Raw genomic sequence first — 22,196 nt, 5'->3', positions numbered from 1 at the left:
CTCGCCCTGCTTCAGCTCTCGCTGGTCGGGCTGCAGCAGCTGACCAGCACCGATCGTCCGGCACTCCCCAGTGAGATGAACCCAGTACCTCAGTTGAAAATGCAGAAATCACCGGTCTTCTGTGTCGCTCGTGCTGGGAGTTAGAGACTGGAGCTGTTCCTATTCGGCCATCTTGCTCCGCCCCCCCCCATAGGCTCTTAAGTTACATTTAGATCTGAGAGCTGATAGACATCACCTGATATTAGAGAAATAGGGAAGTCCATTAATAGTTATATTACTCCACTTCTCAAAAAGAATCCATATCTTTGTATGAGTGCAATTAAGAATTATTCAATATTTTTAGTCAAAATGATAATTTGCAGTGATAAGAAGTTAATTTAGAGAGTTTCTACTTTACTTATTATCAATAGCCAGTTATATATTCAAGTCGTAGCCCTTCAACAGCAATGCTAGGTAGGCTTTCTGTGCAAACTCTTCGCAGTGGGGAAAGGTTAAAACAAAAACTTTCATACACAATTTTCTTATAGCCCATAGAATGACTTGCAAAGACATAGATGGAGCTGGAAGCCACTATCTTCAACAAACTAAAGCAGGAACAGAAAACCAAACACCACATGTTCTCACTTATAAGTGGGAGTTGAACAATGAGAACACATGGGCAAAGGGAGGGAAACAACACACACTGGGGCCTGTTGAAGTGAGGGGAGGGTGTAGCAAGGGGAGGGAGAGCATCAGGATAAATAGCTAATGCATGTGGGGCTTAATACCTAAGTGACGAGTTGATAGGTGCAGCAAACCACCATGGCACATGTTTACCTATGCAACAAACCTGTACGTCCTGCACGTGTATCCCGGAACATAAAATAAAAATTGAATTTAATTAGCAAAAAATCCCATAAAAGTAAGGAGTAGTCTGGAATCTACAGTCGGACTTTTGCCCTCCTTTCCCTTGTAAGGTTCCGTTGTCATGATTCTCGCATACCTCAGTTTCCAACTGACACATTCAATCTCTGACCATCTTACATCCACCTTTCAAACTGAAAACTCTTTTCATAGAAAAAGAGTGTCTTCAGCATTCCTGAATCTTAGCTTAAATTTTCTGTTCCTTGATGTTGACCTTAGCTGGTTCTTGATAAGTATCATGGGACCTGATTCTGACTTTCTGACTCCTGGCTCTTCCTCGATTTGATTTTCTGATTTGAGATTTTTATGCCTATACATTAGCCACGGTTTTCAGTCTTTCTGAACACAAGGGTTATCTCCATCTGGACTCAAAATTTGCTTGGTCCATATATGAAAATGTTTAAAAAACTTAATGAGAAAGATGACCAGTTAAGCACATTGTCTACACTCCTCCATGTGTAAAAAAAGAAAGAAAGAAAAAAAAAAAGTAATTTTCATTGTTTACAGATGACATAATTATATTCCTAAAAAGTCTAACTCTACGAACAAAAAAATACAATAAAACAAAGAGAGTTTCCTAAGTTGGCCTGAATGCAATATTAACTTATGAAACCAATAGTTCTTTTATGTAACACACTTCCTACACACTCCCAACAAGCAGGGACTGTAACAAAAGATCCCATTCACAAACAATAAACTATAAAAACAAAAACATAAAATACACAAGAATAGATATCTTATAAGATATATCTTTTAATATACCTTGCGAGATATAAATCTTATAATATACCTTTCTTATATATCTTTCTTATATTTCTTGTGACATAAATCTTATATATCTTGTAAAGATATAAATCTTATCTATTTCATAAATCTATAGAAATATTTTATGTCTTATTATTTAATAAAGAGTTTAATAAGTTTTTTTACTCACTTATTTTCTTACTTTACCTACTTATATTTCTTGTAAGAGTCTTATAAGATATATAAGATTTATATGAATTTGTATAATATGTATATAAAATTTTATAAGAAATTTAAGTAGGCAAAGTGAGAAAATAAGTGAGTAAACTTTACTAGGGGTCAAAAAGAAACCCTCAATAGATTAATTCCCAAATAGGAAAGTTTAAAAAAGATGTTATGTATCCACAAATCAATCTATACATTCAACAGTCTCTCAATCAAAGACCCCAAAGGGATTTTTGAATAAAATTTGAAAAGCTGATTTTCAAGTTTTATTGAACAAAATGTGTACAAAAATAGTCAAAGCAATTGTGAAAAAATAGATAAATAAAAAACTGAAGGCAGAACTTGCCCTCTCAGATATCAATATTTCCTGTAACTAAAGTACTGTGATGTAAACACAGTAATATAAATATAGACCAATAAGTCATAAAAAACTTTAAGTGGAAATTGTCTGTGTGATACAAGTGACATTCAAACTCAGTTCGTAAGAGGAAGGAACTGTGTTAAAAAAAAATGTTGATAGATAGTTGACTCTGCATTTATTAACAAATAAAGCTAAATTCATACCTCATAAAGTCCACAAAAGTAAATGAGCAATGGTCAGACAATAAACTATAAAAACATTAAAAGGATATATAGGCAAATATTTTCATAAAGTAAGTTAGGCCTGTATAAGCAAAAATAACACACAGAAACCATGAAGGGAAAGAATAATAGCTCTAAGCACACAAAAAATCTGTAACTTCAGTGTTTCAAATGAAACTGTCTCAGTTCGAATTACTTGGAAGGAAAGCCTGAGATAACTCTCATGCACATGTAACTTACACTGGATTTTGGTACAAGTAATTTATTTTGGAAGTGATCACGGAGAACAGGGATGAGGAAGAGGGAGAAAGGAAATGAGGAAAATAAATATAAGGCTATTGAATTTTTTGAGTCTGATGTTGTAGACAATGGGATATCTCAATTGCTTCCCTGAATTTCTCATGAAAAGAGGAAACAGGGCATTTATGTCCTGTTTCCTGCCCCACCTCGGTTGAGGGTCACCCTTGGAGTTCTAAGTTCTCCACATTTCTGGGCTTCACTTGCACAATGACTGAGTGAGTTCTCAGGACTTCAGAAGAGGGCAGAGAAAAGCACGGCTTGTACTGAAGGTGATACTATGTCAATGTACGTCTGAGCTTGCACAGAGGTCTTGGCACTCAGTGGCTGAAATTGAACGTGGTCCAATGGGACGGTGACTCCACACAATGAAGCATTGACTACAGTCCACCTTTTGCACCACTCTTCTCCACTAATGTCTTACATTAAAACCACTCTGTCACTAAATTGTCAAATTGGTGACCAGCCACAGTCTTTTAAAAGAGGCTGATTCAGGCCATGTGTGGTGGCTCACGCCTGTAATCCCAGCACTTTGGGAGGTCGAGGCGGGCGGATCATGAGGTCAGAAGATCGAGACCATCCTGGCCAACACGGTGAAACCCCATCTCTACCAAAAAAATAAAAAATAAAAAAAATACAAAAAATTACCCAGGCGTGGTGGCTGGAGCTTGCAGTGAGCCGAAGTCGCACCACAGCACTCCAGCCTGGGTGACAGAGAGAGACCCTGTCTTAAAAAAAAAAAAAAAAAAAAAGGCTGATTCAAACAGTTTAGTGTAAAAAGCTACAGTAACCAGAGTTACACTGAGTACAAAGTCATCATTTTCTCTTCCTTTACCATGAATTCTAGAATTCTTAGGCTTATACCCTAGGGTTCCTCCAGGCCCTGACAAAGGGAATTATGTCAAATCCTTATCATATCCCTAATACAGGCTTGGGAAGCAGAAGCTCGAATTCACAGAGCCTACAGTTGTGTGAACAAAGAGGACTAATTCCTAGAGTGCGCCCTTGAAGTTACAATGGGAAGGATTAATCTTACTTCCTCCCCTTGCTCCTTAAATCTACGTACTTTGACTGTTGAAGATATAGCCTCATACAGTAGAAGTCTGATCAACTATATAATGCCTCCTGAAGAACAGCAGTAAGGCTTTGTAAGACCTTTGTATCCCCAAGCAGCCATACCTGTGATTTAAATAAGGCTATTTCAAAGTTCTATCACATTGGCAGCTTGATGAGTAAATCCTATTGTCATGTCTAAGGATCTGTTTTGATGGATCCCACATCAGTAAATCTGACATTCTCTAAACTTTCAGGTAATGATCTTACCTGAGATTGGCGCTCTATTGTAGGTAGAACAGGCAAATTCATATCTGGAGTGGGTGTTAATTTTAGTAAGAATGAATCGCTGCCCCCCACCATGTTAAATAAAGTTCTCTATAATCATCTGACACTAAGTAGATAGCTGATTTGCTCAACAATGTACTGTATCAAGAACCCAGAGTTGGACTCTGCTGCTGATAAGGCAGGCATACAGCTGTATCATCCTTGGAAAAAGAAGGCCCATGCTACTGGACACATGAAGAATCTTCATCTATGATACATGATATCATAGGCCTTTAGAGCTAGCAGCAGTTTGAGGACAGAGGCTGAATGACCTCTGTCAGATGATTCATCCTGTCTACTGGTTGTGAATGCCTCCTCTGCAGTGACGCTTTTTATTGGGCAGTGATGTGGGACATGAACGTCTGCTATTATTCCAAAATGTCCATCCATATGGCTCTTTTAAAGTCCTTCTTACCTATAATATTCCAGTCTTTCTCCTCCCAAGCCCTTGTCCAAAAATCCATAAACTTGTTTTGTAAAAATACCTGTGGTACATATTTCAGGTTTTCTGTTCCATGCAGTCTCTCTTGTAATGATTCAACTCTGTTTTTGTAGCACAAAACATTCATAAAGAGTATGTAAATAAGCATGGCTACATTTTAGCAAGTCTGTATTTATGAGTACTGAAATTTGAAGTTCTTATGATTTATATATAATTTGAAATATTATTCTGTTGAAATAATGTTCCCATATTTTAAAATGTAAAAATCATTTTAAACTCACAGGCCATATAAAAGTATGTAATAGTCCACATATGGCTTGCAAGACATAGCTTGCCAACCCCTGTTCTTGACAAATAAGCCAAGCCATGCACAGCTGCACAGGAAATCATATGTAGTCTTACTTCAGGCCATTTTTCCATCCACATGAAAGGGAAAACTAGGTATACTGTTCATAGTCTTGCCTGACGAAGTGATCTCCTCTCATTAGTCAGTATCTTTTAGAGAGGCAGTAACATCAATATTCCATATCTGGCTCACATTAGCATATTGAGCCAGTGTACATATGAACTAGGCCCAATTTATCCCCCATGCCCTCAGTTTCTTGAAGGGAATGCTCCATAAGGATTGAGGAGGCATCAGTGAAACAGTGATATACCTGTTCTTTGAAGCAGTTTTGGCCCAATTGCTAATATACGATTTTCATCTTGCAGTGAGTCACTGATGTATCTGAAAGGCATAATGACTTGGTAGATAAGGTGACAGACCTTTCTTCTAGTGGGCAGTTCTGACCTCATGGCTGCTTGATGTATCATGGTAAGGCATTCAGCTTACTACTGGGGCTTTCTACATGTAGCACCATTGGATCTGCTGGGCCCTCCAGTAGCAGGATAGTTTACATATGGCTTAGATCTGATAAAGAATCCTCTTTGTCATTGGACCTCACTCAAAATTAGCAATCTTTCAAATAATTAAATAGCCATTAGCTAGAAGTATGGTATGCACTGCCTCTAAAATCCAAACAATTCCAGTACACTAAACCAAACACTGTGCATTTTTCTAAGAGTTGACGGCTGCAAGGTGCAACGATTTGTTCTTTACCTTGAGAGGATGTTCCAGTAAGACCCCAAATTATTCCCCCACGTGTCACCAATTTGGCAAGTCTCTGAATTTTTATAAGATTCATTGCCCATCCTCTCTTACACATACGTTTTAGAAGAGCATCCAGGTTATTGACCAATTTATTTCCATCAGGTCTGATTAGGATGTAGAATGTCAAAATTATGAAAGACCCTGAAGACTATATTGTGGCAGATGCCATAGATATAATAGATCTTTGAGAAAAGAAAGTGAAAGTGGGCTCTTTTCTTTCCTGTAAAAACAACTGTTTTTGTTCACCAATACAGATGGAAAGAAACACATTTACCAGGTCAATAATAACATATCAAGTACCAGAAGCTGTATTTCTTGATTCAATAAAAATACCACATCTGGTATAGCAGCAGCAATTGCTAATACAATTTGGTTAACATTACAGTAGTTTACCCACATATGCTATGATCCATCTGTTTTTTTCTTTATAAACCATATAGGTGATTTGAACAGGAATATATTGAGACCACTACTCTTGAACCTTTTAAGTTTGAAGAAAAGGTCAACCCCTTGAATTCCATCTGGAGACTGTGGACAGTATGGCTTGTAAACTCATTTGGATTTACTATCAGTAAGTCTAATTATTACTTCTAAGGAAGGAGTGAAAGACAAGATAGGTTTTTGGATCTCTTAGTACCTGTGTCAACGAAGCTTTGTATCCCAAATCCATCAAAAGACCAAGCACTCCCGCTTTTCCTGGTATATACACTTAAGCTTGTTAATTGGTACAGGCCTCACTGGAAAAATACTAGGAAATATTTATGTGTACTCTTGTAATGTTGTTACAAAATCCTCCTCAAGGGAATTTGATCTTTCCTTCAATTGATTGCTTCTGAGTGGTTCTATTTTTGAAACAGAATGAGAGACTGAATTTTTCATTGTGTCATTAACAAATAGATGTCTTCCTTCCAGTTTATGTTATTTTAGTATAATATTTTGGTTATACAAGTCAAGAAATGCCATCATTCTCACCCTATAAATACCTTGGTCTAACAGTCATTGCCAGAGATCCCTGTAGGTGAAGGCAACCTGTTTGTCACTCTAACCCTGAAGCTCATTATGCTAATTCCATCTCATTCACCTCTAACGCCTAAGAATCTTTTCCTGGACTCTGACCTTCCATGAACCTATCATTGCTAACCCATTTCCATGACAATCTACTCTACTGTCAACACTGGTCTTCAGAGCACAGCAACCACTGAGCTTCTCACCAATATTAGTGTGTCCCTCACAGGTCCATTATTTATTGCTTTACAGAGGAAGTGTCCTGTGGACTTTCACAGTAAAGTGGTTTTGTGTCCTCATATAATAAATCCATTCTAATATTCTTTCCTCTAACGCCATCCTTAATACACACACAAGTCAGTTACTGCATCTCCAACTCATTCACTAAAGGCCATCATCAAGCCCAAGCTTCAAGTAGCCATGTTGGAAGCATACAAGATGGATTTCAATTTTCCGGGCAAAGGAAAGCATTCCTATGCCAATAAACTCTCCCTTCTCCAGCCTTACATTCTGAACACCACCCTACTTAGTTCAACACTTTCAAGATCCACTTCTGTACATGCTCTGCTGTTTCCTGCATATGAATATTAGTCAAATCCTGCAACTGTCAATAAAATAACTATTTCATCCAAGAGTTGGGAACATCCAGGAGAATTTTCCTCTCAGGCTTGACTCTACCATGACTTTAGTTCTTGGCTGAACACAGCGAGAGAACACAAAGATGGAATCTTGAGACTATTAACTATGGGACATCTGCCTTAGATGATATCTTTGTATGGTAAGGTAAGGGCATGCTTCCCTTCTCTACAATGAGGGAGAAGCAGAATAAAAGATTGGATGTACAACCTGGTACTATTTGGGAGTTAAAAGTTCTCAGGCACATTTATCCAACATCAGATTCTGAATATTCTCCTCTCTGTTTTCTGACTTTAATGTAATTGTCCCACTGAGACTGACACATAGTCTCCTTTGCAGTGTTGCCACCTTAGAATTAGACTCCATCCAGGCTTCCTTCTGGCTACAGAAGATCGGGGTCTGCTTAAAGAGAGGAATTTACCATTCTCTTTTATCCCCTCAGAATTCTAAAGCAGTTAACAAAAGTCAGCCAATCCACAGTCTCATAACTGTCATTGCTTCTATCTCATTCAATTGCTAGTGGTAAGGCATAACCTAATTCTTCAACATTAGCTTATAACTCATCCCAATAAGCTACAAGTAAGAGTTTGTGAAATTACATCCATCACCACTCCACTTATCAAGAGCACCATTCCACCATCACCAACCTATAGTATTAACCCACTTATCAAATGCAATGTGGTAATTATTGCTGACTAATGAATGAATTAATGATCCCACTCCACTATCCCATCTTCACAGTTTGTTTACCAGGGCCAACTCCAGTGTCAATTGTCTTAATTTGGACTCCTTTAAAAGCAGAGCCTGAGAGTTGGGGATAGAAAATTTATATAAGAGATGAACCTAAGAAGCAGGAGTAAGTTATTTGGAAAGGTAAGAATAAGGAAGAGCAAAAGTAAATACAAGAATACATACAGAGGCCACAGTTGTAAGCAATGGGATCTCAATTACTTGGGAATCTTTGAGAAGCATACATAATGCCTCTTTGAATTGCCTACAGAAAGTAAGGGATTCTGGAACATTTGTCTTCTGGCTCCTGTCACCCATTGATTGAGGGTTGCCCTTAGAGACATTATCACTCTTTTAGTTTCTGGGCTATAATTACATACTGGCTGAGGAAGCCCCATGTCTTTAGACAAGGTCCCAAGACGTCTTGATGTGGGACACTATCCACCACAACCACAGCTGAAGTCAGAGCTGAACCAAAGGGTGTTAAGTAAAGACACTGAAAGTCTTTACTGTATATATTACTTTAAAAATATAAAACAGAAGAGTAGTCATAAAATGTTTTGATGCATTTGATAACCCAAAATTATGATTGGAATATAAAAGTCCTCAAACCAAAAGAGATTAATTGTAAAGGATATAAAGCTACATAGGACAAAACAAAAGATACACATGTGGAGAGATACTCAAAATACTTACTGATTAGGGAAAACAAATAGAAGAGCAATTTTTCATCATTTTCATCCATCAGATTTAGAAAAAATTAGATTAAACTTTTCAAATGTTGGTTAGAAGGCTTACTATATGCCAGGTGTTCTCACAAGTGTTCCACATAAGCTGTATTATTCAACTTTTATACTATCTTGTGAATGTAGAATTATTATTATCCCCATTTACTTCTAATAATCTAACATCCAAAACTAGAGAGGTAGTTTTAAAAATAGTTGTATATTCTTCTCTCTTTTCTTCTTTATTAGTCTTGCTAGCAGTCTATCAATTTTGTTGATCTTTAAAAAAAAAAAAAAAAAAAAAAAAAAAAAAAAAAAAAAAACCAGCTCTGGAATTCATTGATTTTTTGAAGAGTTTTTGTGTCTCAATCTGGGATTCATTGATTTTTTGAAGAGTTTTTGTGTCTCAATCTCCTTCAGTTCTGCTCTGATCTTAGTTATTTCTGGCCTTCTGCTAGCTTTAGAATGTATTTGCTCTTGATTCTCTAGTTCTTTTAATTATGATGTTAGGGTGTCAATTTTAGATCTTTCCTGCTTTCTCTTGTGGGCATTTAGTGCTATAAATTTCCCTCTACACACTGCTTTAAATGTGTCCCAGATTCAGCAAAGTCTCAGGATACAAAATCAATGTGCAAAAATTATAAGCATTCTTATACACCAATAACAGACAAACAGAGAGCCAAATCATGAGTGAACTCCCATTCACAATAGCTTCAAACAGAATAAAATACCTAGGAATCCAACTTACAAGGGATGTGAAGGACCTTTCCAAGGAGAACTACAAATCACTGCTCAGTGAAACAAAAGAGGACACAAACAAATGGAAGAACATTCCATGCTCATGGACAGGAAGAATCAATATCATGAAAATGGCCATACTGCCCAAGGTAATTTATAGATTCAATGCCATCCCCATTAAGCTACCAATTACTTTCTTCACAGAATTGGAAAAAACTACTTTAAAGTTCATATGGAACCAAAGAAGAGCCCGCATTGCCAAGGCAATCCTAAGCCAAAAGAACAAAGCTGGAGGCATAACACTACTTGACTTCAAACTATACTACAAGGCTACAGTAACAAAAACAGCATGGTACTGGTACTACAGAGATATAGACCAATGGAACAGAACAGAGGCCTCAGAAATAATACCACACATCTACAACCATCTGATCTTTGACAAACTTGACAAAAACAAGAAATGGGGAAAGGATTCCCTATTTAATAAATGGTGCTGGGAAAACTGGCTAACCATGTGTAGAAAGCTGAAACTGAAAGCTACACCTTATACAAAAAATTAATTCAAGATGGATTAAAGACTTAAATATTAGACCTAAAACCATAAAAACTCTAGAAGAAAACCAAGGCAATACCATTCAGGACATAGGCATGGGCAAGGACTTCATGTCTAAAACACCAAAAGCAACGGCAACAAAAGCCAAAATTGACAAATGGGATCTAATTAAACTAAAGAGCTTCTGCACTGCAAAAGAAACTACCATCAGAGTGAACAGGAAACCTACAGAATGGGAGAAAATGTTTGCAATCTACCTATCTGACAAAGGGCTAATATCCAGAATCTACAAAGAACTCAAACAAATTTACAAGAAAAAAACAACCCCATCAAAAAGTGGGCAAAGGATATGAACAGACACTTCTCAAAAGAAGACATTTATGCAGCCAACAGACACATGAAAAAATGCTCATCATCACTCGCCATCAGAGAAATGCAAATCAAAAGCATAATGAGATACCATCTCACACCAGTTAGAATGGCAATCATTAAAAAGTCAGGAAACAACAGGTGCTAGAGAGGATGTGGAGAAACAGGAACACTTTTACACTGTTGATGGGACTGTAACCTGGTTCAACCATCGGGGAAGACAGTGTGGTGATTCCTCAAGGATTCTGAGCTACAAATACCATTTGACCCAGCCATCCCATTACTGGCTATATACCCAAAGGATTAGAAACCATGCTGCTATAAAGACACATGCACACATATGTTTATTGTGGCACTACTCACCATCGCAAAGACTTGGAACCAACCCAATGTCCACCAATGATAGACTGGATTAAGAAAATGTGGCACATATACACCATGGAATACTATGCAGCCATAAAAAAGGATGAGTTTGTGTCCTTTGTAGGGACATGGATGCAGCTGGAAACCATCATTCTCAGCAAGCTATCACAAGAACAGAAAACCAAACACCGTATGTTCTCACTCATAGGTGGAAATTGAACAATGAGAACGCTTGGACACAAGAAGGGGAACATCACACACTGGGGCCTGTTGTGAGTTCGGGGGACGGGGAACGGATAGCATTAGGAGATATACCTAATGTAAATGACCAGTTAATGGGTGCAGCACACCAACATGGCACATGTATACACACGTAACAAACCTGCATATTGTGCACATGTACCCTAGAACATAAAAAAAGAACAACATTTTAAAAAATGGTTATATGTTAATACTATTGAGTACAATGCAGTCATACTATATGTGTTGATGCAAAAAGATCCATAAGATATATCACTAAATAAAAAAATTCAAATTGAAAAACACGTCATATTATTTTCCCATTTTTGTGATAATATGAAGAAAAGGAGGAGAGATGCATTTATATGTATAGGTAGATACAGGCCAATGCATGGAAAGGAGACTTTAGAATACATAAACAGCATTTTGTACAGGTTACCTCTGGGGAAAAAAAGTTGAAGTTTATGAAAGAAAAGAAAAAAGTAACTTTCCTATTCTCCTGTGTACATTTTTATATTGTCTTCATCTTTTGAAAACAAATTTGTGCTTGTTATTATTTTTATAACCAAAATGTTAAAAACATCGGTAACATCTAGCTTGTGATAATGAGTCTGTTGAGAATGAGCCCAGGGAGAAAGACTATAAAAGTGTAAAATGAAAGCCATTCCTTGCCTACCTGCTCTGCCTTAATTTTTCTTCCCTTTAAAAGGGAAACTCAGAAGATACCTTTTCCAGAAAGCCTATTCCTGCGAACATAATATCAGACTGAGTTTTGTTACTTTTGTTTGAGAATTTTTGCCATACTGATGCATATACATAACTGCGTACATACAAGTACACATATTAGGTTCAACTACATCAAGTAGCCATTTTTGAAGATCACAGATAGTTGATAGTGACAATTCCATATGTTTAAACTCTTTAAAATATCATACCAACACCAGAATTAACTAGAATGGTGTCACTTTCTAGCTCTTTATTTCTAGAAAAACAAAGTTCAGATACCTGTATCCTATTCTTGTCCCTAAACAGATGCTTACATAATTGTACAGCTATAACTCTGTAACTCCTATGCTGTGATATTAAGAAAGTCTTAATTTTAAAAAGACAAAATTAGAAAGTTTGTAAAATTGCATGCAAAATTCAAGCTTCAAAGTTTGCTTTTTCTCAGTTCCTTGAAATCTCCCAGTGGACTTGTCTTCCATCCTATCTTAGCTATTCCTATAGTTATACCTTAGGCATTCACTCCCATCTTTCTAATTCATGCCTTTTAATATCCCAACTCCTACAATATTTCTATCCAACTGGGATTTTCAATCTATTGACTTTAAATCTCACCCACTGAATATGCCTCCTTCTCTCCTTGCTCGGCTTAAATTCCATGGACATCCACTACAATCACTTTCACATTTTCTGGATCATTTCTTGCTCATACTCCTTTGGCTAATCCAGGTTAGGTCCAATTTTTATCCTACTTCATGCCTACACCCAGCTGAAAATGAAAGTGAAAGTGACTGGAGAAAAACACACACCATGCTCACTGACTCCACTTCGTATTTCTGACCACAACCCCCAGTGGACCCTAATGCTGCTGGCCATTCACACTGTTTCCAGGACCCATTCAGTTTCCACTATAATAACCTAATATTTCAGCCCGACCTTGTTTCCTCAAACCTCAAACACCTCCATGCCCACCCTCACTCTCTGCTAATGACCTCACTTCTCAATTCACTGAGTAACATTGAAGTAATCAGTGAAGAGCCTCCACTATTGCACCCCTACATCTACCCACCTACCAGTATCTGCGTCCCTTTAACTTACCTTTCTGCCTGTTCCTACCGGTGACCTCTCTGTTCTCTTTCCTGCAGCCAACTCTCCATATGCATGCTTAATTACATCCCCTCTACGGACATAGCCCCAGCCCTTCTCCTTTCTGTCTCTTTTTTTAGCATATGTGCTGCCGAAGCGAGCACTCCTTTCTGTCTCTTACATCATTAATTTTTCTTTCTCCTGAATCATTGCTACCAGCATAAAAATTTGTTGTCATATTTCACATATTAGAACAAAACGAAGCAACATTTTATCCTGACCTCACTTTCTATGCCAGCTACTGCCTCATTTCTCACCTCTTGTTTAAAGCAAAACTCCATGAAAAGATCATCTGTATTTATTCTCTCCAACTTTCCTCTCCTCCACTTTCCCTACTTCTTTCAGGCTTTATGCCCTATCCCTTACCAAAACACTCCTGCTAAGGTGCCTGTTGATGTACACATGCTAAATATGTCTGCCAAATTTCTTTGTCCTATCATCAACATTTGACGTAGTTTATCATGTTATCCTTCCTAACACTTAGTTTATCTCTTGCCTCACTTTTTCTCATCTCTTCTCTTTATAAGTTCATTGAGATAATGATCTCACCCAACTCATGATTTTAAATATTGTCTAAAGAAGATGACTCCCAGATTTAAATCTTTGGCTCAAGCCTCTTTCTTGAATTCCAGATTCATATATCTAATTCCCCATGCAATATCTCCACTTAGATTTCTAACAGTAATCTCATACCTAACATATCCAGGACTAAATTTTGGATACCTCTTCAAAGTTTAGTTTGGAGGATCCTGTCCCTCCCTTGGTCTTCCCCATCAGAACATATTCTATACGTCTAGTTGCTTAGGCCAAAAATCTTAGAATCATCCTGACGCCTCTATTTATTTTACAAATCTAGTTAAGATTATCATTTGTTCACCAATAATTTTTATAGGGAGGAAACAAATTTTCAATGAAAGTTAAAAATCATGTTCCTGATATATAGTCAAGTTATTCAATTTAAAGGGACTACTTTGTGTTATGTTATAAAGCAACAAAATGAGCACTCTTATTATGTTGTTGGCTTCAGAGAAAATTAAATTTAAAAAATCATTGTAGACATGGATTTGCCAATATGTAAAAAAAAGTCTCCCAAATCAATATTCTGCACTTCCAAGCCAACATATTTTTTATAAGACAGTGAGCAACCATGTATGCAAACTTCAGGTAGAAATATGTTCTTTTCAGTGTTACCTATCCATTTTAGAAAATTTAAAAGTACAGAAGAGTATAAAGAAGAAAGTAAAAATAAAAAATGCTGCCAATGGTTTGGTTTATTTATTTGTTTATTAATAAATTAATTTATTTTGTCCAATATATTTACCTGAATTTCCTCATGCAATTAAATATGATATTAATATATTATTTCAGTAATTGTGTTGTGTATCATTTGAGATGGAATTGGACCACATAAGAAAAAGTAATAATATAAAACAGTGATTCAAACTAAATAGAAGTTTATTTCTCCCTTACATAAAAGAATTCCTGAGGTTGATGGTTTAAGGTTAGTAGAGCTATTCCATATAGTCAGTAGAGAACTAGCCCCTTCAAGCTCACTTCTCTGCCACTTTCGGGATGTGGTCTTCAGTCATATCAACAAATGTTGCTCCTAGAACTTCAGCCATCACATCTTATGCCAATTAGTTGCTTAAAGGGCAGAAGAGATGCATGACCCCTCGTTTCTAAGAAAACTTTCCAGAGCACTATGTAACAGTTTGCATCTCATTAACTAGAACTTAATTAGACCAAGCTTTAAGAGACTATGGGAAAAGTAATCATTTTTTAGCTTAGAGTTTGTGTCCACTTAGAATCCGGGATTCTGTTATAAAGGGAAAGGAAGGAATAGATATAGAAAAGGAAGTAATAGACATTGTCTTCTCCGCACTGCTGTTACTGAGGTCTCCAGCGCCTTCTCCCTCCTGTGCAAAATGGCAACTCTTAAGGAAAAATTCATTGCACCAGTTGCGGAAGAAGAGGCAACAGTCCCAAACAATAAGATCACTGTAGTGGGTGTTGGACAAGTTGGTAAGGCGTGTGCTATCAGCATTCTGGGAAAGTCTCTGGCTGATGAACATGCTCTTGTGGATGTTTTGGAAGATAAGCTTAAGGGAGAAATGATGGATCTGCAGCATGGGAGCTTATTTCTTCAGACACCTAAAATTGTGGCAGATAAAGATTATTCTGTGACTGCCAATTCCAAGATTGTAGTGGTAACTGCAGGAGTCCGTCAGCAAGAAGGGGAGAGTCAGCTCAATCTGGTGCAGAGAAATATTAATGTCTTCAAATTCATTATTCCTCAGATCGTCAAGTACAGTCCTGATTGCATCATAATTGTGGTTTCCAACCCAGTGGACATTCTTACATATGTTACCTGGAAACTAAGTGGATTACCCAAACACCGCGTGATTGGAAGTGGATGTAATCTGGATTCTGCTAGATTTCGCTACCTTATGGCTGAAAAACTTGGCATTCATCCCAGCAGCTGCCATGGATGGATTTTGGGGGAACATGGCGACTCAAGTGTGGCTGTATGGAGTGGCGTGAATGTGGCAGGTGTTTCTCTCCAGGAATTGAATCCAGAAATGGGAACGGACAATGATAGTGAAAATTGGAAGGAAGTGCATAAGATGGTGGTTGAAAATGCCTATGAAGTCATCAAGTTAAAAGGATATACCAACTGGGCTATTGGATTAAGTGTGGCTGATCTTATTGAATCCATGTTGAAAAATCTATCGAGGATTCATCCCGTGTCAGCAATGGTAAAGGGGATGTATGGCATCGAGAATGAAGTCTTCCTGAGCCTTCCGTGTATCCTCAATGCCCGAGGATTAACCAGCGTTATCAACCAGAAGCTAAAGGATGATGAAGTTGCTCAGCTCAAGAAAAGTGCAGATACCCTGTGGGACATCCAGAAGGACCTAAAAGACCTGTGACTACTGGGCTCTAGGCTATAGAAATTTAAAAACTACACTGTTATTAACTCTGAGCCTTTAGTTTTCATCTGTGTACATGGATCGCGGTTTGCTTTGATCTTCTTCAATGTGTGAATTTGGGCTCATAGAATCAAAGCCTATGCTTGGTTTAATGCTTGCAATATGAGCTCTTGAACAAATAAAATTAACTATTGTAGTGTAAAAAAAAAAGAAAAGGAAGTAATAGTCTATGCCTCAAAGATTTGATGTGTAAAGAAAAGAAGTAATTTATTTAATAAAAGCCCTTACTTTTTTTAACATTTTGTGTCCTATTTTTGAATTTATAATAAAACACTTTATTATACAATAAATTTAATCAGATAAATAAGTTTTTATCTGAATCACATAGTAATCCTAATTATACCAAAAAACCTCAAAATTTAATATAGATACTAAGTTGGCAGGGTTGTATTTGCCTTTTTAATTTTAGAGAAAACATATGTCAAATTATAGACCCAAACACAAATTCTACATCTAGCACCATTATATGACAATGTGATATTTTAGTTATTTGAAGAATTGTAAAAGTATCAACATAAAAGTAATTTATGTCCATAAATATATACACACACACACACATATATATGCAAATAATCTATTTTAAAAATTATTCAAAGAAATCCCAAATGTTTTTCCCCATCTAGGAAGACTAATTGACCTTCCTTCAAGTGGCTATTGTAATCTCATTCAATTTTTCGATCCACTTCTCACTCAGATGCACATGCACATTATATTGATAAAACCAATGCTTGCACTAGTATAAGATACTTCCAAAATTCAATTTATTAATGTATTTTACAAACTGACATATGGGCAAAACAATATACCAAGTAAAAATAAACACCCAGCTTCTCCAAGTTTCTGAAAAGAAAAAAAGACAGGAACAAACATCTTCACATCCCTTATGTATTAAAAGGCATACTTCCATTAGAAAAAAAAATTTAAAAACTACTAACATCTCTTACCCTGGTTGATAACATTTTAAAAATATGAGAATGCTTGCAGTTTTGGTTTATTAGCAGAAATATTAGTTTAAAACTTATAGAAAAATTCCATTCTTCAAATTTTATGCAAATGCTTAAATTTGATTTGTCCTTTCCCATTTTAGTATCTAGTGAGGCAGCCTGTTATGAACATAAGCAATCTATTCTCATGATGCATTGCTTCTTTGCAGTAGGGTTTAATGCTTAAGGATATAGAACATGAGTCACATCTTTGATTTTGACCTAGTTTGAAGACCTATTTCATTCTCATTAAGCTCTTCTCATAGGTAAAATAATGAATTATACTACTCTTGAATCACTTCTCTAAAGAGCTATGATTTTTTGCGTGTATATATATTTAGAGATTGGAAGGTCTGATGATAACAAACACAAAGTCAAAACATCACTGTATTTCTTTAGTGCTGGCCACTTGGGAAAGTTCTCATTACAGAGTGACAGCCACAGGCCATTTTCCCTGTTAAACTCAGATGAAAACTAAGCTACTTTGATCCAATCCTTTTGAAAAGATAAGACTGGTGTTATGGTTAAAACCTCAGCTGACAGATTTCAAATAGGACCACAGTTTGAATCTATGGGGTTTAAGAGAAAGAACAAAGAACTTCTGAATCTGCTTATAATGGAGCAGCTCATTTTAATGGAATAAACTGCATGGAAACTACACTTTTCTTATCAAATGAGGCATCATTTACTTTTACAGGACAGTCTTAATTGCTCAAGTCACTTGGTTAGAATATTATTCAGGTTAATTACCTGTCAGCTATCATTAGAAACATTAATGGCACTTTTAAAACCACTTATTCCTCAAAACTTCCTTTGTGGACTGTCTCACAAAATGACACCCAATTGCTGGCACACAATAAAATGCTGTAGTAATATTTGAGGGGTAGGGGCAGCACAACCAAACCACAATACATTGGGAATACTCAATTTTATGCAAAAGCATGTAACTTGGCTTACTAGTGATGTCTCAAGATGCCCCACTCTCTCTTCAGCCCCTCCACACTCACTGGTTGCTGGAGGAGGTGCCGGCCCTTCAAGAAAGTGCCCACTCATTGATTCCAGTGAGGACTTCTGACCCCTCTCCCTTGCTGATCTCTAACTCCAGTAAGTAATGGATTCACCATGAAGCTCATAAAGCTTAAGCTTTGGGACTTTTCATGGGCATAGTCCCTTTCCAAGTACCTGCACCCAGTTGTTAGTCATAATTACATAAGCATTTTTTTCCACAGTTCCTTCCTCTTTCCCTTCCCTGTATAATCCTCAGGCCACATACAAAACCTAGATTCGTCTAGGATATTCATATTTATGAATGAAGGTTCAAATGTATGAATTCATATGTATGGAAAACAGAAGATTTAGCTTTAAATTAAATCTAGATCAGAAAAAGCCATGAGAAGTATAATCCACATTCACACACATTTGGTCTCCATTCAAATGATGCTGTTGGAAGAGGTCTTCCCAACTACATTATTTAAAGAATTATCCTAGACCCCTCCTGTCACCCCAGTTCCTTGTTTTCCATTTAGTGGCACTTGTAACTAGCTCCTTGTTTTGCATTTTAATACTTGTAACTAGCTACATTATATAATACATTCATTTATTTTCTTCCTCCCTACTGTAATGTGATCTCCAAATGGACTCCAAAGGGACTCCAAAAGAGAGTTCGTATGTTTTTTATCACTAAGCTCCAGCATCTAAAATAGTGGTCAACACACAGGCTAAGGTGAGCATATAACTGACTGTCCAAACAATAAGTCTTGATACTAAAAGGGAGCATTATAATAATTACACCAGAATATCAACTGTAAACTCTGCCAGTTCTAGGAAACTGGAACCAAAGTCAGCCTACCCTAAAACCACATTGAGTGTATTGCCACTAAGCAAGAGGAAGTGAAAGAAAATGATTTGATACTGGAATGGCTCTCTGATCTCAGATCTGGCTTAAATCAATTCTTTGTTCTAAGGGTTGGAGGAAACCTTTCACTTGGAAAACTCTCTTTAGTGCATCCTCTGCTTCCTGTAACTCAATGTTCTCAATGGGGAGCTATTTATCCCCCTCCCCCAACCTACACAGAATAGATTTAGCAATATCTGAAGACATTTGTGGTTGTCATAGCAGGGAGGGTGCCACTGGCTTCTAATGGGTAGAGACCAGGAATGCCGCTAAACATCCTACAATGCGAAAGTCAACCCTCATCCCCAACAAAGAATAATCTAGTGCTAAATGTCAACAATGCTGAGGACAAGAAACCGTGTAGTAACCAAAGAAGAAATTATCCATAATAATAAGCATTCCCATTCAGTTCCAATTTAATACTATTTTTCTTCCCATTAAATATTCTAATTTTTAATATTGTTGAAAAATTAAGTATTCTTGAAGCCTTTTTTTTTTTTTTTTTTTTACCTTGACCCAAATCAGAGCTGCTCCTCTTAGACATGACTTGTTAAGGGAATAGAAGGGGCCATGAAAGAAGAGTGATTTGCAAAGGTAGGAAAAGTTTGGAAATATTGCAAATTAAATTAATATCCTTAAGGAACCTAGAGCATATTGAATAGAGTGTGACTATCACATAATATCCTGTTATTTATAGATAATAGAAATTTACCAACCTTACCAAATAATAATAATGCATACGCTCTAGCATGTTTATTATGCTTCAGAATTTTTTACCATGCATGGTGTTATTTGATCCTTGAAGATGCATTCAGGTATTATGATCCCTAATAACAACGAACTTAGCAACAAAAATGATTACTTGATTACCTATCTAGAAGGAGACAAATCAGTGTAATGACCTAAAAAAGAAAAGGATAAAAAAACTTAACTTTCATCTGGTATCCAGTGTGTGCAACCTAGTTCACGTTCTTTCACTGAATCCTCACACCCATCTTATGAGGTATCATTATTTCCATTTTACTACTTAAGGAACAGATGTTGTGGCATGCTTATCTTGGTCAAGGCTTAAAACCTAGGTCTCCTCAGACTTTATGTAAACCTCTTTCCAGAAAACTATGTTGCTTCTCTACTTATGTGAACTCCTTTTGCTTATTTTTATTCATTTATTCACTCATTTAATTCAGTGCATATTAATATTTAAAATTACCCACAAAATGTGAGACACAATCCTAGGCCCAGGGAAAACAGCCTTGAACAAAACGAAGTGTCTGCCTAAAGGGAATTTAATTGCACTTAAAAACGAAACAAAACAAAAAACTTGCTTAGATATTCATTTTCTTCTCCGTGAGAACTGAGCCATTACCCAGTCATTCACCCTGAGAGCACCAGCTGGCACATGGTGTCGAGGGCTGTTGGGAAATTACTGTGTAACTCTTTACAAATTATTTTTGCTATGTTATGTTGTTTTGAAAATGTTATGATGTTAAAACAGCGAGGTAAACTCTTTTAGAATTTCTCAGACTGCCTTAGAAAACTAAGTTACTGACAGTACCACTGCTCCTTCTTTATGCAAAGCAAACTTTAAGGAAGCCCTAAATTGGAGGAATAAAAGAAATGAGCCCATTAGTTTAAATAAGTACAAATAATCAGGGTAATCTAGAAAAAAATTATAGGAACAGACATGAAAAAAGTCTAAATTGTCAGCAACAGGAAGAAACCATGTAATTCTATTATGTAATTAACTGTCCTTGGCAATATGTTATCTGAAGAACAGTACACATATTATGAAAAGGCTTTCAGTTTTTGCCTTGTCTGAGTCAAGTAAAAGGAAACAGAACAGGTCTTCTGAATTTGGATCATAAGTCTAAGTTCTACTTATAATTCCGATTGAAATCATTTACGTGCCTACTATCTAAAATAAATAAAGAAATATACAACATGTCAAGTGATGGCAAGTGTTATGAGGTTAAGGAGGGTGAAACACCAAGTGATGGAAGATTCTATTTTTGATGAGGTGTTAATGGAAGGACTCTCAGATAAAGTGACATTTGAACAGACTTCAAGGAAAGAGTAAGCCATGTTAACAGCTGGAAAGAGTGTCCAAGGCCACCCCCTCCACAGCCCCCTTCCATCGCCAAAAAAATAAGGGGGGGGAAAAAAGCAGACCATGCAAAATATTTGGAATGGATGAGATAAAGTCAGAAAGAAAGGCTGTGAAAAGATTACACAGGACCTTGAAGGCCATGTTAAGGATGGATTGAGATGGGAAGCCAGGACCAGGCAAAGTTCTGTAAAAGATTACACTTGCTGCTGTGCAGAAGGAAGAAGCAGGTTTTGTGGGACAAGAATGAGATCAGGAAAACCAGTTAGATTACTTTCCTAGGGTGAAGGCAATGAGGAGTGGGCAGAGTTCTAGACATATTTCAAAATCAGAGCACGTAGGATTTGCATGGATGGGATGTGGGATGTGAGAGCAAGAGAGGAGTAAAGAATGACTTCAAGATGTTTGGATTGAGCAACTAGCAGAATAAACTCCATTTACTGAGATGGGAAAGACTTCTGGAGGAACAGATTTTCAGAGGAAATTCAAAAATTCAGTTTTTGAGGTGTTAGATTTGCAATGTCTAATTAACATCTAAAGGCAGGTGTCGAGTTGAAAATTCAATAGGAAAGTCTGGGATTCAGGATTGAGATCAGGGCTAGACATATAAAATTGGAACTCCGCTAGGAATAGATGCTTTGTAAAGCCCTACGATTGGATAAGAAAACAGAGAGAGGGAAAAGTTGAAGACCGAGCCCTAGGTCACCCCAATACTTGACGTTTGGGAAGTTGAAGTTAATCTAGCAAAAGAATGAAGAGCAGTGAGTTGTGAGGAGAACTAAGAAAGAGCCCAAAGAAAATGTTTCCAGGAAAAAAAGAAATGTTGAACAACATCAGTTCTCCTGAGTAAACGCTACATGGACCATTGAGTTTGCAAGACATGGGTTATTACAGACATTGATAAGAGTACTTCCTGTTGAATGAGAGACACAAAATCCCATTGAAATGGATTAATGGAACAAGCAGAAGTGACAAAAACTATAGGCAGCTATTTGAGGAGTTTTTATGTCAAGGGGAACAATGGAAATGATATGGGGTTTGAGAGAGGAATCAAAGGCAGTTTTGGGGTTTTTTTTTTTTAATGAGAGATACTATAGATAAAGATTATGACTCTTTCTTTTTTTTTTTTTTTTTTTTTTTTTGAGACAGGGTCTTGCTCTGTTGCCCAGGCTGGACTGCGGTGGCACAATCTCAGCTCACTGCAACCTTTGCTTCCTAGGCTTAAGCAATCCACCTGCCTCAGTCTCCCAAGTAGCTGGGACTACAGGAATGCAC

General features: G+C 36.9%; 1 protein-coding gene across 2 annotated transcripts; it reads left to right on the top strand.

Moving 5' to 3' along the window:
- Nucleotides 1-14,819: 14,819 nt before the first annotated feature.
- Nucleotides 14,820-16,089, top strand: LOC112624787 (L-lactate dehydrogenase B chain-like). Of its 2 annotated transcripts, XM_025385774.1 has the most exons (2): nucleotides 14,876-15,120; nucleotides 15,295-16,089. In XM_025385774.1, exons 1-2 carry the CDS (start codon nucleotides 14,876-14,878, stop codon nucleotides 15,878-15,880), a joined length of 831 nt encoding a protein of 276 aa, XP_025241559.1. In that variant the 3' UTR covers nucleotides 15,881-16,089. The 2 variants fall into 2 exon arrangements, with proteins under 2 accessions (XP_025241558.1, XP_025241559.1); XM_025385773.1 differs by having other exon boundaries at nucleotides 14,820-16,089.
- Nucleotides 16,090-22,196: the final 6,107 nt, after the last annotated feature.

The sequence above is a fragment of the Theropithecus gelada genome, chromosome 5 (genome assembly GCF_003255815.1).
Source record: "Theropithecus gelada isolate Dixy chromosome 5, Tgel_1.0, whole genome shotgun sequence".
Taxonomy (NCBI): Eukaryota; Metazoa; Chordata; class Mammalia; order Primates; family Cercopithecidae; genus Theropithecus; species Theropithecus gelada.
This window is presented reverse-complemented; position numbering and strand designations above follow the sequence as displayed.

Bases quoted from the DNA above. Each gene is read 5' to 3' on its own strand.
- LOC112624787 (XM_025385773.1), top strand. From the start codon at position 14,876: ATGGCAACTCTTAAGGAAAAATTCATTGCACCAGTTGCGGAAGAAGAG.